Source organism: Cydia pomonella, chromosome 26 (assembly GCF_033807575.1).
Source record: "Cydia pomonella isolate Wapato2018A chromosome 26, ilCydPomo1, whole genome shotgun sequence".
Classification (NCBI taxonomy): Eukaryota; Metazoa; Arthropoda; class Insecta; order Lepidoptera; family Tortricidae; genus Cydia; species Cydia pomonella.
The window spans coordinates 2,820,636-2,844,724 of NC_084728.1; the positions used below are offsets into that span (position 1 = coordinate 2,820,636).

A 24,089-nucleotide genomic window follows, 5' to 3' on the forward strand; every position below is an offset into this window, starting at 1 on the left:
ACGTTTTTTCTTTTTTTATGAACGATCACTTAGTATACTTCCCTCATATCCGTATAAACTCCATTCTTGATGTATCACTTGGCATGAAAACTTAGCGTGGTCCGACACTGGCTCGTAATAAAAATATAACATTTGAAAGCCCAATGACGTGCACCAAATGTTGCCAGCCTGTCATTAAGTACAGTTCCAATATTCATTCGATAATATACCATAATTGGCAGGCAATTTGTGAACGCCCCCTTAATTCTAGCTTGTTCTGTTTGTTTTATAGGAAAATGTTGTACTTATTCATTGTGTTTGCCTTATTAAAAAAGGTTTAAACAAAACGCGAATAAACTGCATTTTAACGTTTCTAAATGTTGCGTTATGTCCTATACTCGCTCGCCAGAACCTTTAATTGCACAGTATGTCCATGGGTCGGAAGTTATAACTATCAAATATCAAACATTTATTCAGCAAATAGGCCACAGGGGCACTTTTAAATGTCCATTTTTACAAACAATAAATTAAAAAAAAAAAAACAATTACAAATATCGAATCTATGAAATAATAAATACTTTATTAGAGATGTATACTGTCTCTAAATAAGATGTAAACTGGCGTAACGAATGTCAAAGACCTGGGGGTTACATACGACGTCTCTCTTACTTTCCATGACCACATAAAAGGATTAGTTGGCAATGTTATAACCGACTTGGTTTCGTCATTTTTTTTTATACTACGTCGGTGGCAGACAAGCATACGGCCCGCCTGATGGTCAGCAGTCTCTGTAGCCTATGTACGCCTGCAACTCCAGAGGAGTTACATGCGCGTTGCCGAAACGCCCGCCCACCCCCAAAAACGGCTTTAAATATGTTAAATTAACAAAATATATTTTGACATATGCTTTCGTGCCCAAAACGCTCTTTGAAAATTGTGTGACGTCACAGTTTACGGTTTGACACATAACTACATACATACGTAGAAGATACGAACTGTCAACTGACATTTGTCATTTGTTTTTTATCGCCTAACTGTCAACAGTGTCAATCCGAGAGCTGTGACGTCATCAGAATCTTCAAAGACGTTTCGAGTTCGGTCACGTGACGTGTGCCAAAAGATATTTTAAATTCAATATTTACAAAAATATGGTCATTACAGGTCCCCTAAAAGTAGTTTAACATGTTCTTATAGACCAAAAGAATTTATTGGGATACAATCTGCCCTAAGATTTGTAGATGGAAACAACCCTATTCGAACAATGCTTAAAACTATAAGATGTCACAGCGATACGATACCGATCTGTCAGTGACAAAAGTGACATTTTGGTGACATTGAGGTGGTCGATCGTCCTACATTACCAAAACATAGATTTGAACCTTAATATTATCAAGTTACAGTTGCTTTTTAAATGACATTGTTGCTTTTACAAATCCCTAACAACGAGAGCCGACCGCTCGCATAAACAATGGCTTTTCGAGAGCTCGAACAGGGTTATTTTGCTGCTTAAAAACAGTGAGCAAAATCGCATTTTGGGATGGAATCTAAGTATATGTTATCTTTATCTAATAAAAATATTTTTTTGGGGGATGGTCCGGGTTTCCTTACGATGTTATCGTGTATCCTTCACCAAAAAGCTAGTGGTAAATATTATGAGCCAGGATTTCAACCCGCCACTCGCAAGCTCCGGATTGACAGTCAGACGTCAGATCCACTCACCCACCACCGCTTATATCTATAACTATGTTACACTAAATACACCCTAATAACCGTAATCTGTAACATTAACAACAACATCTAAATCTTCACCGACCACTGACTTCCCTAAGAATCTCTGTCTTCCCTTACAACATTAAAAACAATCGAAAACCACCCATATCTCTTTCATACAAAGTTCAAATTTCACTAGCGAAAGGTAAGCGTGTTTAAGTAACCACAACATTAAATAAAGAGGGTCTACTCGAACCGGTAATGGATTGTGCCGTGCGTAAAACGGAACGCGGCCACGCCCCTTCCGCTGGGGTGACAGTTGGCGATTAGTTTTTGGACTAAGGAAATAAACTACTTAAACTAGACATCCTTATTACGATTAATTAAGGTTTCGTAAAGCCACCGAACTATAGTTTGGCGAGCCATTTCCGTCAAGCCAAGTCGATAAAAAGGATTAATAGAATCAGGCGTTACTTTGCGGAAATCCATGCTAATTAAAACAAGAAATATTATACATATACTTTGCTAATCCGCGAGAAAATAATATGCTAGTCAATTAGTGCTAACCCGTTATACTTACTTGCGTATTTTTACATGCAAGTAATTAATGTAACTAGATTTTTCTCGCGGATTAGCAAAGTAATATTTCTTGTTTTAAATTAAGAAAAAAAGGTATTTCAAAATTAACGACACATTAAACAAATAACTAAATAAATAATGGAATAAGTACATATCAAACTAAAATTCTAGTAGCTATCTCATAATGTAGTATTTTTATCTCTTGAATTACCAAAAAAATTATGAGTAACTTCTAAAAATGGCGTGATTTTTGCTGAATATAGCATGTTGAATACAAGACGCAAGTTTTTGGCATCTCGTTCGTTTGAGTTTCTCGCTATGCTCAGCATTCAAAATAAGAATAATTCGTCACGCTCCTGATTCTGCAGAACTCAATATTGACCCTCGCAAAAATCGTGTTGCAGAAATACCAACTTTTGGGGCAGATTTGTGAATTTCGAGCGCTCATTCACCAGTTAAGGCATAATTAGAGTGCACATGTCCCTAATTTGCGAACTTCGGTATTCGCAGTAGACCCTCTGTCTCGGTGGCTAGCTAGTCACCTTATCACCTTCCAAGTTTATATAAAAAACTCAGAAAAGGTTAACTAGTGCTGAAAGGGATTTTACTGCAGTAGCGCCACCATCCCGCTTTTCCCATTCTATTTTACCTGTATTTTCATCGGCCACCTAATGAGGAGTATATTTATAGACGCTGCTTCACTAATTGGGTATATTTTAGGTTAATTTGACGTTAATTAGACGTATCGATGACATGATTTCTAAAGCTAATTATAACCGTACAAGAAAATATGGTTAAACTTTTCATTGCTGATAATGCCGTACACTACGCTAGTGTATGTGCATTGCAACGTTTTTGACACGATGCCCTTGGCAAGAAATTAAATAGCATGTTCTCAAGGAAGTATTGTTGTTTGTATTCTAATAAGGCTTTCTGAGCCCCTATGACTCCTAGGGGTCTCGACCTACAAGGTGAAAACACTACCATTCGATAAAGTACAAATTTTGACAATCGAGTGATTAAATTAATGGTGTGTGTGCACTGCTTGTGCAGATCTGGCGTCGCAAATTAAAGATAAAGAAATAATTGGTCGAAATGTAGTTAATTAATTTTAAATACACGTAAATAAAAATGGCGATATACCTGCCATCTTGTGATAAGTAGACGTAAATTAAATTTATGAATTTTTGAGTATAGCGCCATCTAGTAGCGAGTAGCAGTCTAGTTATGTCACATGAAGTATTCCATAGACAACGTTCACATCATATAATCCGTATGACAAAATATGACATTAATATAAAATATAAATATAATAAATTAATTATCATAAGATTATGGGTAAATCCGTTTTATTTTTCTAATTATAATATGTAATTTAACAAATTTTACAATAGACAGATATGGAATGACTTATTAAAAAAAAATAACGTCAAAACTGTCAAAATTTTGGAGTGTCATGTCAACGTAATATTTTCGTTTTTCGTGCAAACATAATCGTTGAAAATTGCAAAAAAATAGCAAAATAACACTGTGAAAGTTTGTAACTGTGCTAGAAAACTGTTGTTTTAAGTGTTTTCAAGATGCATTGGTACGGTGGCAGCATAGCTGAGGCAGTTACACTGTCTAAACAGAAAAATGCTATTTTTGTAGTTTTTGTTGAAGGTATAGAACATTTTAGTAATTACTTACATAAATTAAACCGTATACTACACACCTTCGGCCATACACTTTATTTGCCTATAAAACAGATGTAAAAAAACGTTATTTGATTGGGACACGTAATCTTTAAATAGGTTATATTAGTTCTAGATTTTCGTAGTAATTTCGTCATTTTTAAGTATTTTTTTGTTATTAATAATGATTTTACATATCACCGCTTTATTTAAACGCTATACATAGTGTTTATGGTTAAGGAAACAGATATTTAGAACATTTTGAGGGATGACAATATTCTTTGCTTATGACTAATCTTATTCAACATGTTACCAGTAACTTTATTAATTATTTCTTTTCCAAATTATATTGCATTGTTGTTCTCCAATAGCTGTAAAAAATACACTATGAATTGAACCAAATTGTTTTTTATTTTATTTGAAAATTGTACAATAAAATATTGCTAATGCATAGAAATTTAGTTTTCTTGCATTGCTGAAAGACCTTCAGGTAATTTTCCCCCGGTTTTAATTCTATGGGAAGACCGGTTATTAACCTGTTGTAAGCCAAATACTTAAATTTCATACAAATAAAAACTAATTTGCATTCCCTACTTGATGAATATGTTTTTGGGATTGAAAAACCTAGTATACACAGGTTTTGAAGTAGCAAGTGCCCTGGACTTCATGTGTCCATTGTTCAAGGATAGCTCTTGGTGTGGTTGGGTGCTAGGAAACAACACTTCTTTAGCAACAGAGTGGTCAAAGCTTGGAACGAACTCCCAGAGGAGGCCCAAAGTTTCAATGAGTTTAAGAATAAATTAGATAAGCAGAATGTGAATTCTACTCAACACTGTAAACATTATTGATGACTCGGATGATGGTTGCCTTGGTTGCCACTGATATCATATAAAAATAACCAGCCAAGTGCGAGTCAGACTCGCGCACGAAGTGTTGCGTACTATTATCTATAAAAACAGCAAAAATCACGTTTTTTGTATGGAGCCCCCTTAAATATTTATTTAAGTATTTGTTGTTATAGCGGCAACAGAAATACATCATCTGTGAACTTTCAACTGTCTCATTATGATGGTTCATGAGATACAGCCTAATGACAGACGGACAGAGAGCGGAGTCTTAGTAATAGGCTCCCGTTTTACCCTTTGGGACAGAACCCTAACAACTGTCTATATAATTTTGCAGGTGATAATGATCTGTCGTCAGAGATGACGTCAGTGCTGGATGATGCTGCGGTGCTGCAGAGGCTCGGCAACAGCACTAACTTCCTGGCCATCCGGCTGAAGAGTGGCTCCACGGACTACACACACTTTGCACAGATCTGTATCCTTTCTCAAAATTTTGATAACATAAGAAAAATCAGTAAAGAGAGGGGATATTTGTAATTTATACGTTGGGAAACTAAGTGTAACAAATATCACAAGAATTACTTTAAAATAAAAAAAATACCGGCCAAGTGCGAGTCAGACACGCGCACAAAGGGTTCCGTACCATTATGGCAAAAAAATCACGTTTGTTTGGGAGCCCCCATAAATATTTATTTTATTCTATTTTTTTGTATTTGTTGTTATAGCAGCAACAGAAATATATCATCTGTGAAAATTTCAACTATCGAACTATTTCACAGCCCAGTGACAGACGGACGGACGGACAGCGGAGTCTTAGTAATGGGGTCCCATGATACCCTTTGGGTATGGAACCCTAAAAAGAAGGCTAAAATAAGAGGGACCCTGCATAATACAGTAGCATTTTACATTAGTGTTTGTGTCAAATCCAGTAGTTCTGATTTTTTGCAGACTTGTTTATGATGTTGACCCAATGAATAATCCAAGTTTGTGACTTCAAGCGCTGAACCTTCAGGGGTAGGCACAGTATGATCTCGTGGCTGCCAGACCAAATCAGCTTTGATTGACATTAGGAACAATCGTGCCAAGCGGCATCGCCGGGGACAAAAGTGTACACTCACTGCATTTAATCTACGAATACAAGTTCGAAAAAGTTATAAATTTAAAAAGTTTATAATATACAGAGACAATTCTAGTCTCGTATTGTAGCAAGTTTAGTCTACTTTAAATAAATAAAGGCTATTTTATTTTATTTTATTTTTATTTTATTTCTTTAAAAACGCCTTGAGAAAGTACTATCAAAAACTAATCCTTTAGGGTTATAATCGCCTGAATTAAAAAAAAAATCCAAATTTTCGCGTTATTTTTTCGATTTTTGACAAAGTTGCGTTTAGCGCTCGAGATCGCCTACTTGGATTATTCATTGAGCCAACATCATAAACGAGTCAGCAAAAAATTAGAACTACCGGATTTTACGCAAAGGAATCCCGTTACAAAAGGCGACAAAGTTACTGGATTAGTAAGAAAATCTTTTATAATACATATTTCGTTTCCGTAATTTTTTATCTCCTCAAATTAACTCTCAACTTAATAACGAAATATATACTGCATTCTTAAGGAAAAGGCAGTCTTAAGGAAGAAATAAAATAAGTTTTTGGCAAAAAAAAATTTTGGTACAAGCTTTTATCGCTGACTGTACTTTTTCTTCCACAGGCAACTAATACTAATAAATAAATAAATTTTCAGCTTCATCGGAAACCGGGAAGTGGGTCAAATTTAACTTGCAAGATTTGTCCTATACATACTAACAGGGCAAGTTAAATAAAAGCTTCTAATGATGAATTCCTTATAAATAAAGTGAAAAAATATTGTAAGAGAAATTTCATTTCTTACTATTAGGTTTTTTCACAAAGTTGTATGTTTGTACTTTATGAAGCCACTGAAATGCAACCTTAACTTAGCAAGCAATCAGACCAATTCGTCCCCGTGCCGTCTCTATTCTTCATCGGCCGTAACGGTACTCCATTAGAGGTGGTCTGCGCGGGAGTGCAGCCAGGTAACCTGGCCACCAGGATCGACAGGATACTGGAGGAGCATCGTAAGTGTTTAAAGTCTAGTACACTTGCATATCTATAGAACAGAATAAATTATAGTACTACCGACACTTTTTTTCAAATACTACGTCGGTGGCAAACAAGCATACGGCCCGCCTGATGGTAAGCAGTCTCTGTAGCCTATGAACGCCTGGAACACCAGATGAGTTACATGCGCGTTGCCGACCCTAACACCCTCGTTGAGCTCCTTTTCCTCTAGGGTGCCTTTCGACCAGTGATGTGCTATGCTTGCTGTACTATGTTTTCATACATTTGAAACGCAGCTCCAACTACAGCTACGTTTCAAATGTACGAAAACATAGCATAGCACATCTTTGATCGAAAGGCACCCAGAAGTCTGCTCTATAAACTTGGAACACAGTGTTTTACTTTTTTTTTGTTTTTTTTTTAGACAAAGAAAAACCGGCGCCACCGCCGTCCAACATTAAGGAGCAAACGGCCAATTTGCTGGCATCTGAATCAACCCCCGCCCCCACACCAGGGGGGAGCAAAGTGCCTGCCACCGCACCTGTGAAAGAACCAGGTATTTATTTTTCTTTTAGTGGACAACAAACATCCATACAATACATCTTATAACGTGCGTGCGTGCGTGCGTGCGTGCGTGCGTGCGTGCGTGCGTGCGTGCGTGCGTGCGTGCGTGCGTGCGTGCGTGCGTGCGTGCGTGCGTGCGTGCGTGCGTGCGTGCGTGCGTGTGTGTGCGTGTGTGTATGTATGGATTAATTTATGTGTTCAGCCTATATCTTATGTATAATTAATAATTCACGCGGTACAATAATGACTCTGTATCATCATAAATTAGTTGTTTCAGCCATTTTGTGAGTTCTATCTTACACTTATACAACAGTAATGGATGGATATGAATTAGCTTATTTATATTATTGTAGAGAATCAGCGCAACAAAATAAAGATTATTCTTTAAAAATAGTAAAAGTTGCCCAGTATGACCACGCGTGCACCACGTAAATTATTGCAGGTGACTAAATAAACAGCCTTTAGTATTTATTTATTTTGATAGAGCCATCAGAACCAGCCGCAAAAATGGCCAAACTAGACGATCAAGAAGTGGTGTGCAACGATGGAGTTTGTATCCGCCGCCCGCGCGCCGACGGAGCCGGGCCTAGCAAAACTCCTGACGCACCACAAAAGGTACGTACAGTATTTTTATTGTTTATTTATTAGGAAAAGGTAAGCGTTTGACCACAATCTCACCTGATGGTAAGTGCCGATGCAGTCTAGGATGGAACATATACCTAAAAGATGTCTATTCACTCTCTTTTAAAAAGATCCAAGTTATAGTGGATTAGGGGGCGTTAAAATATTAGCCACAGAAGATGGGATCGCCGCCGAAGCCGATACCGATTGTGAGAGCGATTCTGATTTACCTTTAATAGAATGTATTAAGAAATGGAACCAAAACCCGTTAATAGATGATTAAATTTCTTGATTCCTTGAAACCACAGTTTAATGATTTATTAAATAAAACAGACAGATTTTTGGTTAAAAAATATCTATACTACCACCACTAGTTACTAGTTACGTAACGGAATTGAAGGGGGGGGGGGGGGGTCCCAGATAAGCGTGACGGTCCTGTTACATGAGGGGAGGGGGGAGTAAAAAAATTAGGAATTTTGCGTTACGTAATTTGTGGACGCCCCCTTAGCAGGAAGTGAATTCCACTCCTTAGCCGTTCGCATGATAAAGCTGGGTGCGTAGCGTTCAGTGCGAATCAGCGGCAGAGTAACGACGTAAGGGTGAAACGCAAGTCCGCGTCTAGTCCCACGGTGGCAGAACAGAGATGGGGGGATTTAATCATATTGTGATTAAAGGTTAGATTTGACATCTTCTGATGGGGCTTCTCCAGTGCCGGATTAAGACATTTTGGTGCCCTAAGCATTTCTAGACCATGGTGCCCCCTCATCAAGATTACATTGAATTTTCTTGGTAAATTGAATGACGTTTATTGCCGCATTACTTCTGAGAATAGAATTTTCAATCCGTCACATCATTTTATCACGGAAATTGACAGAACTGCAATAGTAATGTTCCAAGAGTAGGTAAGGTCAAGTGTAAGCAAATTCGAAGACCGTGCTTCGCATAAGTCCGGAGGCCAAGCCAACCATGGTCCAAGTGTAAGCGAAGACGTAAGACATAGGCAGTATTCCGCACAGGATTTTGCAACCTCTAGAGCATCCCTACGAAGCTCATTCATGTAAGGGCAAAGGCCGAGCTTCAGTAGGGGCTTAGCCATTGGCCATTGGTTTTCGTCAGAACAAGTACCAATGGCCACAAATGTCTTAAATAGCAAATTATTGTTTACGAAAACGGGACTTAATAGGGTAAGTTTTAAAATTACCTCTGACCCGACGTTTCAAGGACGGCGTTGTCCCCATGGTCTCGGAGAAGACTGTAAAGTCGACATCATTATTTTGACGTTGGAGGTAATTTTAGAACTTAATCAAACGCGAATAAGTCCCGTTTCTTTAAATAATAATGTGTCACAATTAGGCCAATACAATTAGATTTTTTCGACCTAAAAATACGTGTAATCCGAGTTTGCTCCATTCCAGAAGGTGTGCATAAATGTTTCCTCTTTTTCAGTTTTTTTGCTTGTAAATCGAAAACGGTACGGCCGACGGAAAATTTGTTCTCCGATCTGAGGATCTGAAATGTAATTTACCTAACTATGTTCTTGCAATAAAATATATTGATTGATTGATTCATTTAAGGTATCTTAATATGTATTCGTAGTACCTAAATTGTAAAATAGGTCGACATTTTTTATTTTTGATAAAATCATGTTAATAATCCGAAAACGCTTTCTTACCATTGTCTGATCCACCAAGTGCTATTGTAATTGATAGTGGGTTCCTTCTACATCGAGTGGTTTGGCAATCCAAAGGAAAAAAATATCTCCTAAGGATCCCAAAATGTATGCACACCTCCTGGGATAGAGCAAACTGGGATTACACGCATTTATGACCAAATAAATGTATTAAAACAATTTCCAGCTTGCTGGGAATTAATTCCTCAAAACGCTATTTTTGGATCTAATTTGATTGGCCTAAATCGTGAAGTATTTTTAAAGGCAACGTCTAAGGCTGAATGCGCGGAGCGTTCGATCAGCGCTTACGGATGAGGCCAAAGGTCGAGCTGGAAGAAAGCAAGGCTTGAATTTGACCAATGGCGAGGTATGAATAGCTGGACGTCCGGAGCGTTCGATCGTGGCGCGTTATCATATAATACAACTAATGGCGAGGTGTGAGCAAGGCAGCCCAGCTGCGAAAGAGGACAGCATGGATTTGGATCCATGGCCAAGCGAAAGTGGGGCAGCTTGCATAAAGTAGAAGGCCTGGCGTCGCATAAGACCTAACGCCGAACTGCAAAAGAGTGGCTTGAAATCGAACCTATGTAATCACGGTCCTCCTACTGCTCGGCCTTTGCCTTAACTCGAAAGCGCAACTTGATAAGATGCTTTTGTTTTTCGGCCTTCGCAGGGCCCTTTATTACACTTTGACAATTAGGTCTCAGGATCGCGGCTCTGCAGCAACTCGGCCTGGCCGACACATCTGGTGTGCAAGAGACCAAAATACGCTACAAAATCGGTAATCTACGTCGAGAAAATCGGTTGGCCACAAGCCCGACGGTAAGATTTTTTGGCCATGAGCTTTGATGGCCTCCGCGTAAGGTTGGAGATATGCTTATGTCCTCACTCTCTTACGACCCTTCGTTATTAGATGGGTACTTGCACACGTATCAAAAAGTTTCGTGTACATAAGTACTACACTACGACTGCGATGCTGATGAAGCCTGCGCGTTTTTTTTTCCTATGATTTTGATGCCCCCCTAGACGTGGTGCCCTAAGCAAGTGCTTATTTTGCTTAATGGTTAATCCGGCACTGGGCTTCTCGGCGGTGAAAAATCGATCTAGCTAAGTCTTATCTCTCATCATTTTGAGTTTATACACCGTGTTTTTATTGAATTCCGTTAACTTCGGGGTGTCGGTAAATACGTTTAAGGAAACTAAATGGCATAGTTAATTTACGCAAAAAACTTTTTTTTTGTTAATTATTTTAATTTTTATAAAAAGTAATTAAATGTTGCATATAGCGTTGTTACAACACGGACATTACATTGAACTCAACTAAACAATTGAAAACTGTGATATATCAATGTCATTTCGAACCTCGATCGTCCGAGATAGTACTAATAAATATGTAAACAGACCCTAAGGCAAGTGTATACGCTCGTAAGGGCTTTATAAGATAAAAATAAATTATTGATTATCTCCGAAATGGAATTAATTAGAATACCGGTGTCTTTGAGAAAGGTACCTACTTAATTTAAGCTCAGGAATGCATCCTTGAAATTAACGGAAAAAAAAACACGGTGTATATATCCATTCGTAGGAAGGTACCATAGACCTTTTATACTACGTCGCCTGCCTGATGGTAAGCAGTATCCGTAGCCTATGTACGCCTGCAACTCCAGAGGAGTTACATGCGCGTTGCCGAACCTAACACCCTCGTTGAGCTCCTTTTCCTCTAGGGTGCCTTTCGACCAGTGATGTGCTATGCTTGCTGTACTATGTTTTCATACATTTGAAACGCAGCTCCAACTACAGCTACGTTTCAAATGTACGAAAACATAGCATAGCACATCTCTGGTCGAAAGGCACCCAGAAGTCTGCTCTATAAACTTGGAACACAGTGTTTTACTTTTTTTTTGTTTTTTTTTAGACAAAGAGAAACCGGCGCCACCGCCGTCCAACATTAAGGAGCAAACGGCCAATTTGTTTTTTATACTACGTCGGTGGCAAACAAGCATACGGCCTGCCTGATGGTGAGCAGTCTCCGTAGCCTATGTACACCTGCAACTCCAGAGGAGTTACATGCGCGTTGCCGACCCTAACCCCACCCCCCTCGTTGAGCTCTGGCAACCTTACTCACCGGCAGGAACACAACACTATGAGTAGGGTCTAGTGTTATTTGGCTGCGATTACCTGCTAATTATTCCCTCTATTTAAGGAACCTGAAGCGAAGTTGGCAGCATCAGAGAGCACTCTGAGCGCAGAAGAGAAGATGGAGAGAGCTAAGGCTCTTATCGAGGCTAAGAGGAAAGAGAAAGCAGAGAAAGAGAGACAGGTAAAGATGATTGAGCGTTAAGTTTTTGGCAAAAATTACATTTTTGGTACACGACTTTGGCGCTGACTGTACTTTTCTTTCCACGCGTAACTAATACCATAGAGAATTTAATATAGAGGCGTATTGTCAAAGTAAATTGTCATCTTTCGACACAGGACTAAAAATTATTGACCTGTGTAATATGTAGTGCTGTAATAAAATAAAAATGTTTTTTTTTTTTCTTTTTTTGCAAATTTTTTTTGAAAACCTGAAGCATTTGAGGCTTAATTTTTGGTGAAAGCACTACATATTACACAGGTTAATAATCCAGTAAAAGGAAATTAATTTTTTCGCTAAGGACAAGTTGGCCATGCTTACCCGGGTATACCCTTTGTCTTGATTTTCCGAGACACGTTTTTTTCTTACACTTTGTCTTATACGGTGTTATAAATATCTTTGCTAATACTCATCGAGACAATTCTAAGAACCCCAAACACAATTATTTTGCGTTGTTTTATCACTGAATTCCCATGGCCACCTGTCTCCATCATCAGATCAGCTTCATGTCATCATAATATTGCATTGTCATCCGATTTACATAATATATATGACGACCGATCTGGCCAAGTGGGTCCCTGCCTATGAAGCCGATGGTCCGGGGTTCAAATCCCGGTAAGGGCATTTATTTGTGTGAGGAGCACAGATATTTGTTACTGAGTCATGGATGTTTTCTTGTATACACGAGGAACCCGAAACAATTTAAGCACGGATGCAAAATAAGGAAAAAATGTTATAGGTTTATGTAAATTTTGCCAAAAAAACATTTTTTTGTTTGTTTTTTTTTTGTACCTAAAACTCAAATGCCATTTGTAAAACTATCACTTAAAATGATTTTTCCCTTTTTTTTCGTAAAACCTAATTGCAAATTATTGTTTGTCACTTTCTTACGAGCTTTTATTTACTTTCACCTGGCCGTTGTCTGTTTGTAATCAAATCTTGCAAGTTAAATTTGACCCACTTCCCGGTTTCCGATGAAGCTGAAAATTTCCATACATATGTAAGTCTGGTGACAATGCAATATTATGGTACCATCGAGCTGATCTGATGATGGAGACAGGAGGTAGCCATAGGAACTCTGTGATAAAACAACGCAACCTAATAGTGTTTGGGGTTTTTAGAATTTGCTCGATGAGTGTTAGTTGCCTGTGGAAAGAAAAGCACAAGTCAGCGATAAAAGCTTGTACCAAAAATGATATTTTTGCCAAAAACTTATTACATCTTTCAGTAAGGTTATTTAGACTACGCCCCATAATGGGACCATCAAAGAGGCGTTTTGCACTAAGTAAACATACGAATATGTTTTTTAAAATTAGTTTTAACTCTGAAACTAGGCGAAATCCCGAAAAAAAATGTGTTCAGGAATACACTGTTAAAATCTTTCGGGTTCCTCGTATGACACCGTGTATAAGTATTTATACGTATGAATATAATCGCCTTGTACCCACAGTACAAGCTTTGTTGTTAGTTTGGTTTGGGGCTGGTTGATCAGTGTAAAATTGTCCCCAAATATTTATTATTATTTATAAGTAAAAATTTAACAGGAGGTTTTTCTTGTGTTTATCATATGGTAAAAAATATTGTTTGAAGCATTTTTGAAGTGAAAACTTCTTTAGCGGCGCTGTGCACTTTTTGTGATGGGGAAAAAATGTTTTCCTACTCCTCTACTGTTATCTGTCATTTATGCATTCATTAACACGAATATAAGAACATACATAAAAGGTTTCAAGAAAAGTCTATATTGTCTATTCCTCATAACAGCACTTGTGCTTTTAATCGCTATAACGTTACTGCGATTAATGGCTACCAACCTAACAAAATCAAAACGAGTACAGTTTTAAACTAAGTGCATTGCTGCCAACTTACAAAATATTCATTTGGTTTCATAGTAAAAATAATTACTTCATAAGTCAGAAACCCGCATGTGACACCCGTAATATAGCAACACCCATAGATTACGAAGACCGCTTAGCGTTGCTTGTTAGTCTCCGTAGGCTACGGTGGCCAAAATTGAGAAAAAACTGTCCAAAAAATTAATTTAGCAAGTAGCAAGTACCAGGGCCTCATGAGTTACGAGGAGGTGTCGCCGACCGGCCGGCCGCGGCCCGGGGCGGGCCGGGCGCGTAACAAGGTATGCTCGCGTATCTTGGCTATATACTTTTTCTTTGTTTACCTAAATTAAGATTTATTTCTGTTGACTCGTAGGAAATAGTACATTACGATACAAGTGCGAAAAATAGGAAATTCGAAACGAGTGGCGATAAATTAAAACACGACCGAAGGGAGTGTTTTAAATCGACACGAGTTGCGAATTACCTATTCGCACATGTATCGTACAACGTTTTACAGTACATATGGCCCTTTAAATGTTCGACACAGTAACATAATATGCTACTTCTCGCACTAGTGCTATAAAGTAGCCCCATATGTACTGTAAAGTATTGTATGCAACGTTGTATAAGTAGGTCAAAAAATGCTCGTGGCGTATTCCTTTACACGTAACTGTAACTCACGCCACTCGCCTTTTTTGACCCTTCTTATACAACTGTTGCATAACATACTATAAACTGACCTGTCGCGAGTTTAACATTTTTTCCCCATCACAAAAAATGCACAGCGCAGTGACCGACAGATTCGTCAGATTGAAAATTCGTAAGGCGGACACGTGACCAGATCGAAAAACTGTTACAATGTCATTGAAGCCAGTAGACCGCCGGCGCGGCGTAGAAGAGGAAGTATTGTATTTTACCACATAAATGATAGTACTTTTATACTGATAATTAAAGCAATTTTTTTTTTCATCAGCTCTCTTTTCTTTTCTGTAGCTAGAGAAAGAGAGGGAAAAAGAGCGACGCAACATTGGACAAGGGGTTGCGGAGCTGAAAAAATGGCAGGCAGAGCAGGAGCTCAAACAATTGCAGGTGAGTGAATCAACTAGGTTTGTGTTGACCGGTATGGCCTAGTGGGTGACCCTGCCTTTGAAGCTGATGATCCCGGGTTCGAATCCCGGTGCGGGCATTTATTTGTATGATGAGCACGGATATTTATAGATACTATGGCGCACCACATACAAGCCGCGTGCGGTGCGTTTTATGAAGATAACCTTCCCCAATCTTTGTACTATGGCGTTAGGGACCCCCATAAAATTAAAAAAAAATCAAATTCAGAAACACCCGACGACCGGTTTGGCCTAGTGGGTAGTGACCCTGCCTACGAAGCTGATGGTCCCGGGTTCAAATCCTGGTAAGGGCATTTATTTGTGTGATGAGCATGGATATTTGTTTCTGAGTCATGGGTGTTTTCTATGTATTTAAGTATTTATAAATATTTATATATTATATATGTCGTTGTCTAAGTACTCTCAACACAAGCCTTATTGAGCTTACTGTGGGACTTAGTCAATTTGTGTAATAATGTCCCATAATATTTATTTATTTATTTAAAAACATGATATCCGCGATCCCGGGCACGCGCAGCCATCTCGCTAACTCTCAGAGTGAGAGAAAAACCTAAACCAACCGGGCCTTAATACATTTTTTTAATACTACGTCGGTGGCAAACAAGCATACGGCCCGCCTGATGGTAAGCAGTTTGCGTAGCCTATGGACGCCTGCAACTCGTGAGGAGTTACATGCGCGTTGCCGACCCTAACACTCCTCGTTGAGCTCTAGCAACCTTACTCACCGACAGGAATACAACACTATGAGTAGGATCTATTGTTATTTGGCTGCGGTTTGCTTTGTTTACCTTTAGCGCTTTCCCACTTGCATGTCTTTCAACTTGACTTCAATGTTGGAAATTACTTGACAATAAAAAAAAAGTAATTTTGTATTTGTATTAACAGGAGGAGCGTAAACGCGAGAAGATGGAGAACGACCTCGCTAGACAGCGCATTTTGGAGCAAATCGCACAAGATCGTGCCGAGCGACGTGCCAGGGAGTCCAGGGACGTGCCACAGCCGCAAGAGTGCCATCGGAGAGACACTACCGCCCCAGCCAGTAAGTACTGACACTGGCATACTACAGGCATTAGATTTTTTAGAAAATTGGACACGACCGCGCCGAGCGACACGCCAGAGTCGTGCCACAGCAGCAAGAGTCTGAGAAAAACTGGCACTGTCAGTAAGTACTGATATTGGCATACTATAGACAACGCATTTTGGAGCAGGTAATACAACACCGCGCCAGAGACGTGCCACAGCCGCAAGAGTACCATCGGAGAGAAACTGCCACTGTCAGTAAGTACTGACACTGGCATATTTTAGACAACGCATTTTGGAGCAGATGGTAGAAGATTGCGCCAGAGACGTGCCAGAGAGTCCAGGGACGTGCCACAGCCGCAAGAGTACCATCGGAGAGAAACTACCCCTCCAGACCGGGATGTATACACCGTGTTTTTGTTGAATTCCGTTAACTTCGGGGTATGGGTAAGTACGTTTAAGGAAACTAAATGGCTTTTTTTTTTGATAGCCTACATTGTGTCCCACTGCTGGGCAAAGGCCTCCCCTGTTTTCCGCCACTCGTCACGGCTTTATGCATGCTCCGGCCAGTCGTCTCGCCATCTCGTTTTTGGTCTTCCTCTGCCCTGGGGTGATCTGTGGTGCCCATTCGGTCCCTATTTTGGCCCATCTGTCCGGGTGCATCCTACAGATGTGTCTCGCCCAATCCCATTTGAGCTTTAGCATAGTTAATTTTAAAAAATGGATAGAATTTATTTTTATAAAAAGTAATAAAATTAAATGTTGCATATAGATGCAACATTTAATTACTTGCCACACGTTGCGTTGTTGTAACACGGGTATTAGATTTAACTCAACCAAACACTGAGCCGTGACCCTTTTGTCCTGCTGCAACGCACACAGTATGTAGGTAGGTACTTTTATTTTATTTTATTGTTTATTAATTATGCCTATTTTGTTGTCTCAATTTTCTTTTGTGCTATTTTTATTTTGTTCCTGTAATAATTTGTGTTCTTTATGATATTGTGTGTTTTTGCAGCTGCCAAATAAATGATTTATCTATCTATCTATCTATCTATCAAACAATTGAAAATTGTGACATACCAATGTCATTTCGAACATCGATCGTCCGAGATAGTACTTACGTTTAGTAGCAAATGTATAACTCGTATTCATTACGTAATGATCATTGTTTAGTAGGTAAAGGTCCTAAGGCAAGTGTACACGCTCGTAATTATCGATTTACTCCGAAATGGAGGTAATTAGAACACCGGTGTCTTTGGAAAAGTTGCTTAATTTAAGCTCAGAATTCCCCCTAGATATTAACGGAAATAAAAAACACTGTGTATATCCGTTAGTTTATAAGAGCCTTAGAATTAAATATTTCTTTAAACGTCATAATATATTTATTGTCTAACAGCATCCGGGGACGGAGCCCTACAAGCTCGCGTGCAGTTCAAACTACCGGACGGCACCACCCATACAAACCACTTCCCTGCCGAGGCAAGGCTGGCCGAGGTGCACCGATATGTCGCCGATAATTTGGATGTAAGTTGTATTGTATAACAGCAACTCAGGAGGGCGCTGTAGCTCACGTATAATTCAAAGTACTTGTCGGGACCACCCATGCAAACCACTTCCCTGCCGAGGCAAGACTGGCTGAGGTGCACCGATATGTCGCCGATAATTTGGATGTAAGTTGTAATGTATAACAGCAACTCAGGAGGGCGCTGTAGCTCACGTATAATTCAAAGTACTTGTCGGGACCACCCATGCAAACCACTTCCCTGCCGAGGCAAGACTGGCTGAGGTGCACCGATATGTCGCCGATAATTTGGATGTAAGTTGTATTGTATAACAGCAACTCAGGAGGGCGCTGTAGCTCACGTATAATTCAAAGTACTTGTCGGGACCACCCATGCAAACCACTTCCCTGCCGAGGCAAGACTGGCTGAGGTGCACCGATATGTCGCCGATAATTTGGATGTAAGTTGTATTGTATAACAGCAACTCAGGAGGGCGCTGTAGCTCACGTATAATTCAAAGTACTTGTCGGGACCACCCATGCAAACCACTTCCCTGCCGAGGCAAGACTGGCTGAGGTGCACCGATATGTCGCCGATAATTTGGATGTAAGTTGTATTGTATAACAGCAACTCAGGACGGCGCTGTAGCTCACGTACAAAAATTCAAATTCAAAAATTTATTCTGCAAGTAGGCCTCAGGGGCTGTTTTACAAGTCAATACAACATTATAGTAACATCATATAGTGACATGAAAAATACATAAGAACATTAATAAATAGTTCTTGGGAAATCGATACTATTCAACTTTGTGCGTTTTCTCGGCGTGTGGGTATCTGCGCGGGCGACGAGGGGCAGTCGCCGCTTGGCCGTCGGACGGGAAACCTGTGTCACTCGACGCGAGGCGTGCGCAATTATTCTCTTCAGAGATTATGACTTTTCAGAGATTTGAGTGATAGGACGCTGTTTATTTAAGATTAAAGGGAGTGAGTGAGTTTTAAGTGAGCTATAGGGAGCGTGCATGAACTGTAGGAGGCAGCACAGGAGCCGTCAGATTTTTGGCGCGAGGCGTAAATGTGATGTTTTTTGTTCCGATGTAGCCCACAAGATGGCAGAACCTACTATGCACAAGAAAGCACGTGACGTGTAAATGTGCATGTTTATGGTTCCGATTCAGGCCACTAGATGGCAGACCCTCCAACGCGCACGGTCCCTATCAGACGCAATAATTTGTTTGCTTGTGCAAATTTAAGTTGTAAAGGTGAAGAATGAAGAAGGGAGGTCGAGGGAGTTTTGAAACGCGAGGTCATTCAGATAGAGGAAGGCTTTAAATCTTAGAAATACAATACAATACAAATACTCTTTATTGCACACCTCAATACAGAAACAGTACAAATAATACAACACATAAAGAAGAGTTAAACAACAGGCGGTCTTATCGCAAAAAAATAAAAACGTATAAAATACGTATGTAGTTCTTTCATTATTCATCATTATTGTTTTGCATTAACTAGGTATGTTTTGTTTCCAGCTACCCACCGCCCAATTCTCCTTATGGCTGGCGTTCCCTCGCCGAGAGCTAACGGACACAGAAGCGACACTCCGGCGACTCGAACTGGCGCCGTCCGCGGCGCTGCTCGTGTTGCCGCGCGCCGCCGTGCCAGCGCGACCGTCGACCGTCGGCAACATTATAGGTGAGACTTGTTTTACACAACAAATATCAACTAAGTTGATATCAAGACTAATATGTGAATTAAAGTGTCGTTCCCGCGACGAGACTTAACAGACACAGAAGCGACACTCCGGCGACTCGAACTGGCGCCGTCCGCGGCGCTGCTCGTGTTGCCGCGCGCCGCCGTGCCAGCGCGACCGTCTACCGTCGGCAACATTATAGGTAACACGTGTTTTAATTGAAAAATATCAACCAAGTGTCTCTGAAATTTGATCACAGTTGACAAACGCATGCTCCTAGCGACCGGAGCGAACTTCAATAATTACCTTAAGTCTCTATTTCAATACAACGGCGTTACCCGGGACCGTCAACTTCGCTCTTCCGGCAATATCTCTCTATCTATCCCTCTTCACCGCACTGGGTTCATGTCGAATTCGTTTTCCGTGCAGGCGGCCCGTCTTTGGAACAGACTTCCCTACGGCATCAAAATAACACAAAATAAGTTTGGTTTAAAAAATCCTTACGTGCTTTCTTTGCTAGCAGAATGAAAAAATAATAATGTATGTGTAAGCTCTCTGTATTGTCGTTATTTATGTATATATTATAAGAAATATAAGTATGTATATTTATGTATGTATGTATGGTATGTTATTGTATTATATTTGGTTGTTGTTGCTAAAGTAGCACCGCCCACAATCTCTCTGCTTTGCCTAAAGGTTGACTGGTAGATACCTCATGGCATTAAGTCCGCCTTTTGTACTATAAGGTTTTCTTTTGTGCAATAAAGATTAAATAAATAAATAAATCATCTCTATCTTTTGGGTATTAGTAAAAGCCAAAGAAAGTATGATTCTATCTGTCTATGTTTGAAAAGAGACAGTACTAAGCCAAATGCCATGCCAAATTAAACCCAGTAATGTTTTATGAATAACGTTATTTGTTACAGCCATTGTGTCGCAACTCCTGTCAACCATGATCTTCGAGCCGTCTACGCGTCTGTACACGTGGCTGATGTCGCTCGTCCCCGCGCGCGGCGCGCCGCCCGCGCCGGGGGGCGCCGCCCCCTCCGCGTCCCCCGCGGGGGGCGCCGCCCCCGCCGCCGCCGCCAGGAGGGGCAACGTGCATCGGCTAAGGGGGGAACGGTAGGTTACATTTTCAGAAATATCATTTACTATTTTTTTTTCTTTTATTTATCTAGGGACTTCTAATCTTAAAATTCCGCCAGTCCCATTGCTCCTTAAACTAAATTACAAACCAAGGAATATGAGGTTTATGAGTGCTAGGATAAGTAGGAAATTGATTGAGATAGGAGTTTTGTGTGTATTTTTTTTTTAATTTTATTTCTTTTTAGACGGTTCAAGAATTTGCCTTCTATTTTCTTTACATAGCGGTATTCGCTCGATCGACTGAATCCATTGTACTCTTCGATATTGAACCGCCTAAATGAGGCTTTACATACATTACATATACTAAATACATATCACTTACATATTTTTAGCAATTTAAAGTTTTTGATTGATTTCAACTCCAAGTTACGAGTATTTTTGTTGTAATAATAATTAGTGCCATTTTTTAAATATATTTTTGTTATATCTAAACTCGTCTAATTAAAAAATAATTTGTTATCCACACGTATTCCCAAAAACCTTTTGATCAAACCCAAAAAATGTTTTAAAAATAAGCCGACAATTTCGAATCGATCTTAACACATTCACTGGCAGTAATCTGCTAGGGCCCGCGGATTCTGTTTGTCACTGTATTTGCGCTAAAATTTTGTGTTTAGTATGATTTTTAAATTAATATCATCATCATATCAGCCCTTTATCTGCTGAGCATCGGCCTGTCTTCGAGTACGCCACTTGTCCCGTCCTGAGCTAATCTCATCCAGAAGTGACCTGTAATCCTCCGAATGTCCTCAAAGCAGTCACCACTCCGCCTTAGGGTATGCTTGGTTGCCACCGACGTAGTATATATATAAAAAAAGTAAATAAGTATTGTCAAGCCGTCACTTATACCCTATAACATGTCATTCTTTTTCAGACCCGATGATGACAACAACACATGGAATGGGAACTCGACGCAGCAGATGTAGACATTTATTCAGCATCAACAATATTAAGAAGTAAAGACACAATATATGGCGACCAAAATATCACAGAGTATAGAAATAATACCATACTTTGTAAAAGGGGCTATTCTAAAAATGAAAAAATAGGTTATTCCCACTTGTTACCACCAAGTTGTTACCAGTGGTAACTACTGGGATTTTTTTCCCAGTTACCAGTGGTAACTACTGGGATTTTTTTTCCCAGTAGTTACCACTCAAATTTTGTTAGAGTTCAATACTAATTAAAAACAATATAAATGGTATTGTATAAATACAGTATGTATATATTAACTAAAACCATTTACTCAAACCCGTTAATGTATATGTCATACTGAGTAACTTACTATGGGACCAACCCCGAAATAACGAAATAAAATTTGGCTATTTCGTACATTTTAGCTGGTCAGGCGTTGAAGTTTTCTATGAAAACGTTTTTTTTTCGCTCTTTCGCTGTTTGAGTAAATGGTTTTAGTTAATATACATACTGTATAGAGTGCTTAAAAAAAATATACAAGTCTATTCGTGTTTCCGTAAACTGCCTTAGTGATATGAAAAAAATACAGTTTTACCGATACAAGTGCTAACACTAAAATTAACGAGAGAAATTAACGATTGGATGAAATTTATCTTATTAATTGTAATTTGAATTCAGTCTTAAACCGACATATCATTATTTATTAAAGTACTCTATATTTATACTATTCTATTTATACTGATTTTATAAGTTTACAACTTTAACAAAATTTTGATGGTAACTACTGGGAAAAAAATCCCACATTTTACCTGTGGTAATCACTGGAAAAAATAAATCCCGGTAGTTACCACAAACTCTGTTTGGTTCGGTGTGGTGGTAACTAGTGGGAATAATCCGAAAAAAATAAAAATGTGCCTACAGTACAACTTTTGATATAATGAATTTCGTCATCATACATACCTAAATGTGTTTAATAAATTTAATAATTTGAATGAAAAATCGAAAGTAAAGAATTAAGTTGAATATTACTAGACGAGGGCACCGGAGTTGATCAGATATACATTAAATTTCATGTAAGGGGCAATGATATTATAAGGGCGACTTGCAATCCGCAGGTCGCGAGTACAAACCCCGGCACGTACCATCATTTTTCGGAACTTGTACGAAATATTATTTCATATTTACCAGTCGCTTTCCGGTGAAGGAAAACGTGAGAAAACCGGACTAATCCCAAAGGCTTAGTTTACCCTCTGGATTGGAAGGTCAGATGGCATTTGCTTTCGTAAATGCCTACGCCAATTCTTGGGATTAGTTGCCAAGCGGATCCCAGGCTCCCATGAGCCGTGGCGAAATGCCGGGGCAAACGCGAGGAAGAAGAGAATTTTTCATTGAGTAACAAATATTCCATACATTTTTTGGATGATTTTTTACGTTATTCAGTGAAATTGTGTTTTTATTCTACAGAAATAGTTAACTTTATATGTACAGACAAGTGTAAAAATATGGGTGTACACATCTTACTCAAAAATATGTCCCATAGCATCTTATTCCAGTGTAATAAGAGCGTAGTACCATATTTATGAGACGCTTATTTCGATACATATTTTTGCACTTGACTGTACCACAGAAAAAGTAATAGTACTACCCAATGGTACTACAGGGCCGAATCATGCTGTCCCTTTCTAATGTATGGCACTATCCCTTTCGGCTATTTAGGGTTGTCAAAATTCAAGTTATTATCTTATCTGTGGCCGTGCACGCAAAGGGACGTCAAGTTGTGCTAACCCTAATAATTGCTCGTAGCTATGCTGACCCGAACGGAGCCGAGATGGCCCGAAAGTATCAGTTTCCCCCCCTTTTTTGTGCCCTAAATTCTATCGAAATCTGGGAAAAAAAAAAAAACAACAAATTAAAAATCGGCCCATGTATACCTCAATTTGCAATTCATTCAATTCAATAGATAGTGTCGAGTTTGCATATAAATATTATATTATAATATAATTTATTTTATTTTTATTTAGGCATGCACTTATTGGTTGATTTATCACGGAATTACAGTTTTCTAGTATAGTTATAAACATTTTTAATGTTTCACGTTGTAATTTATGGATAACAATAAAAAATATGGTTATTTGGAAATCCTGTTTCATTGTATTATAAGTTATTGTGACCCTGCTCAATTTATACATAGAGAAATATAAGTAAGGAAAAAATGCTAACTGCATCAGTCCATGCATCTGTTTTCATACCAAAATGCGAGCTATTTCGTAGTCGGCATCTAGCGGCAAGTAGTGGATTTATCAGTACTGCTACTTGACACCAGATGTCTCGAGTGTCGATTGACAAAAATGTATTGCTAAAACAATTTACAGCTAATATTACAAGGAGTTGAAAATTCAGTGCCTAATCCGGTAATAACTTATAATATTAGCAGTAAATGGTTGAGCATTAGACTTTTCGTTCGTCGCGACATCTATTGTCAACTAGCAGTACTGATAAATTCGCTACTTGACACTAGATGTCGACTACAAAAACTCGCGTTTTATGTAATAGTCGTTCGATTTGCAGCTGGCCCCGACGGGCTAATCCTTTGTCTATTGTTAAGTGAAACCGCACGTGCTACTACCTGCATAAAAAATGGTCCGGCCACTTAAACCGGTTATTGAATAATATTGATAACGGTTATTTATCAATAACCTACCTATCAGTGTCAATGGGGTTGGCAACTGTCAAAGGTTTGCATAGATGGCGCCATCATAGCTTGCCCCTGTCTCTAGTTTT

The 24,089-nt window shown here is 39.2% G+C and overlaps 1 protein-coding gene across 2 annotated transcripts; it reads left to right on the forward strand.

The window, feature by feature from the left end:
- Positions 1 to 3,553: 3,553 nt before the first annotated feature.
- On the forward strand, positions 3,554 to 23,447 carry LOC133532158 (UBX domain-containing protein 4). 2 transcript variants are annotated; one of them, XM_061870702.1, is made up of 13 exons: positions 3,554 to 3,930; positions 5,124 to 5,261; positions 6,756 to 6,881; positions 7,289 to 7,420; positions 7,913 to 8,043; positions 11,922 to 12,038; positions 14,900 to 14,995; positions 15,919 to 16,043; positions 16,286 to 16,311; positions 17,453 to 17,580; positions 19,087 to 19,249; positions 20,174 to 20,369; positions 21,268 to 23,447. In XM_061870702.1, exons 1-13 carry the CDS (start codon positions 3,849 to 3,851, stop codon positions 21,317 to 21,319), a joined length of 1,512 nt encoding a protein of 503 aa, XP_061726686.1. In that variant the 5' UTR covers positions 3,554 to 3,848; the 3' UTR covers positions 21,320 to 23,447. The 2 variants fall into 2 exon arrangements, with proteins under 2 accessions (XP_061726686.1, XP_061726684.1); XM_061870700.1 differs by lacking the exon at positions 16,286 to 16,311 and having other exon boundaries at positions 15,919 to 16,072.
- The last annotated feature ends 642 nt before the right edge of the window (positions 23,448 to 24,089 follow it).

What these genes read in the sequence shown, in the direction of transcription:
- LOC133532158 (XM_061870700.1), top strand. Translation starts at nt 3,849, where the DNA reads ATGCATTGGTACGGTGGCAGCATAGCTGAGGCAGTTACACTGTCTAAA. An exon ending in CACACACTTTGCACAGATCT is followed by an intron (nt 5,262 to 6,755) that starts GTATCCTTTCTC and finishes GCAAGCAATCAG; the next exon opens with ACCAATTCGTCCCCGTGCCG. An exon ending in GACCGTCGGCAACATTATAG is followed by an intron (nt 19,250 to 20,173) that starts GTGAGACTTGTT and finishes TATTTGTTACAG; the next exon opens with CCATTGTGTCGCAACTCCTG.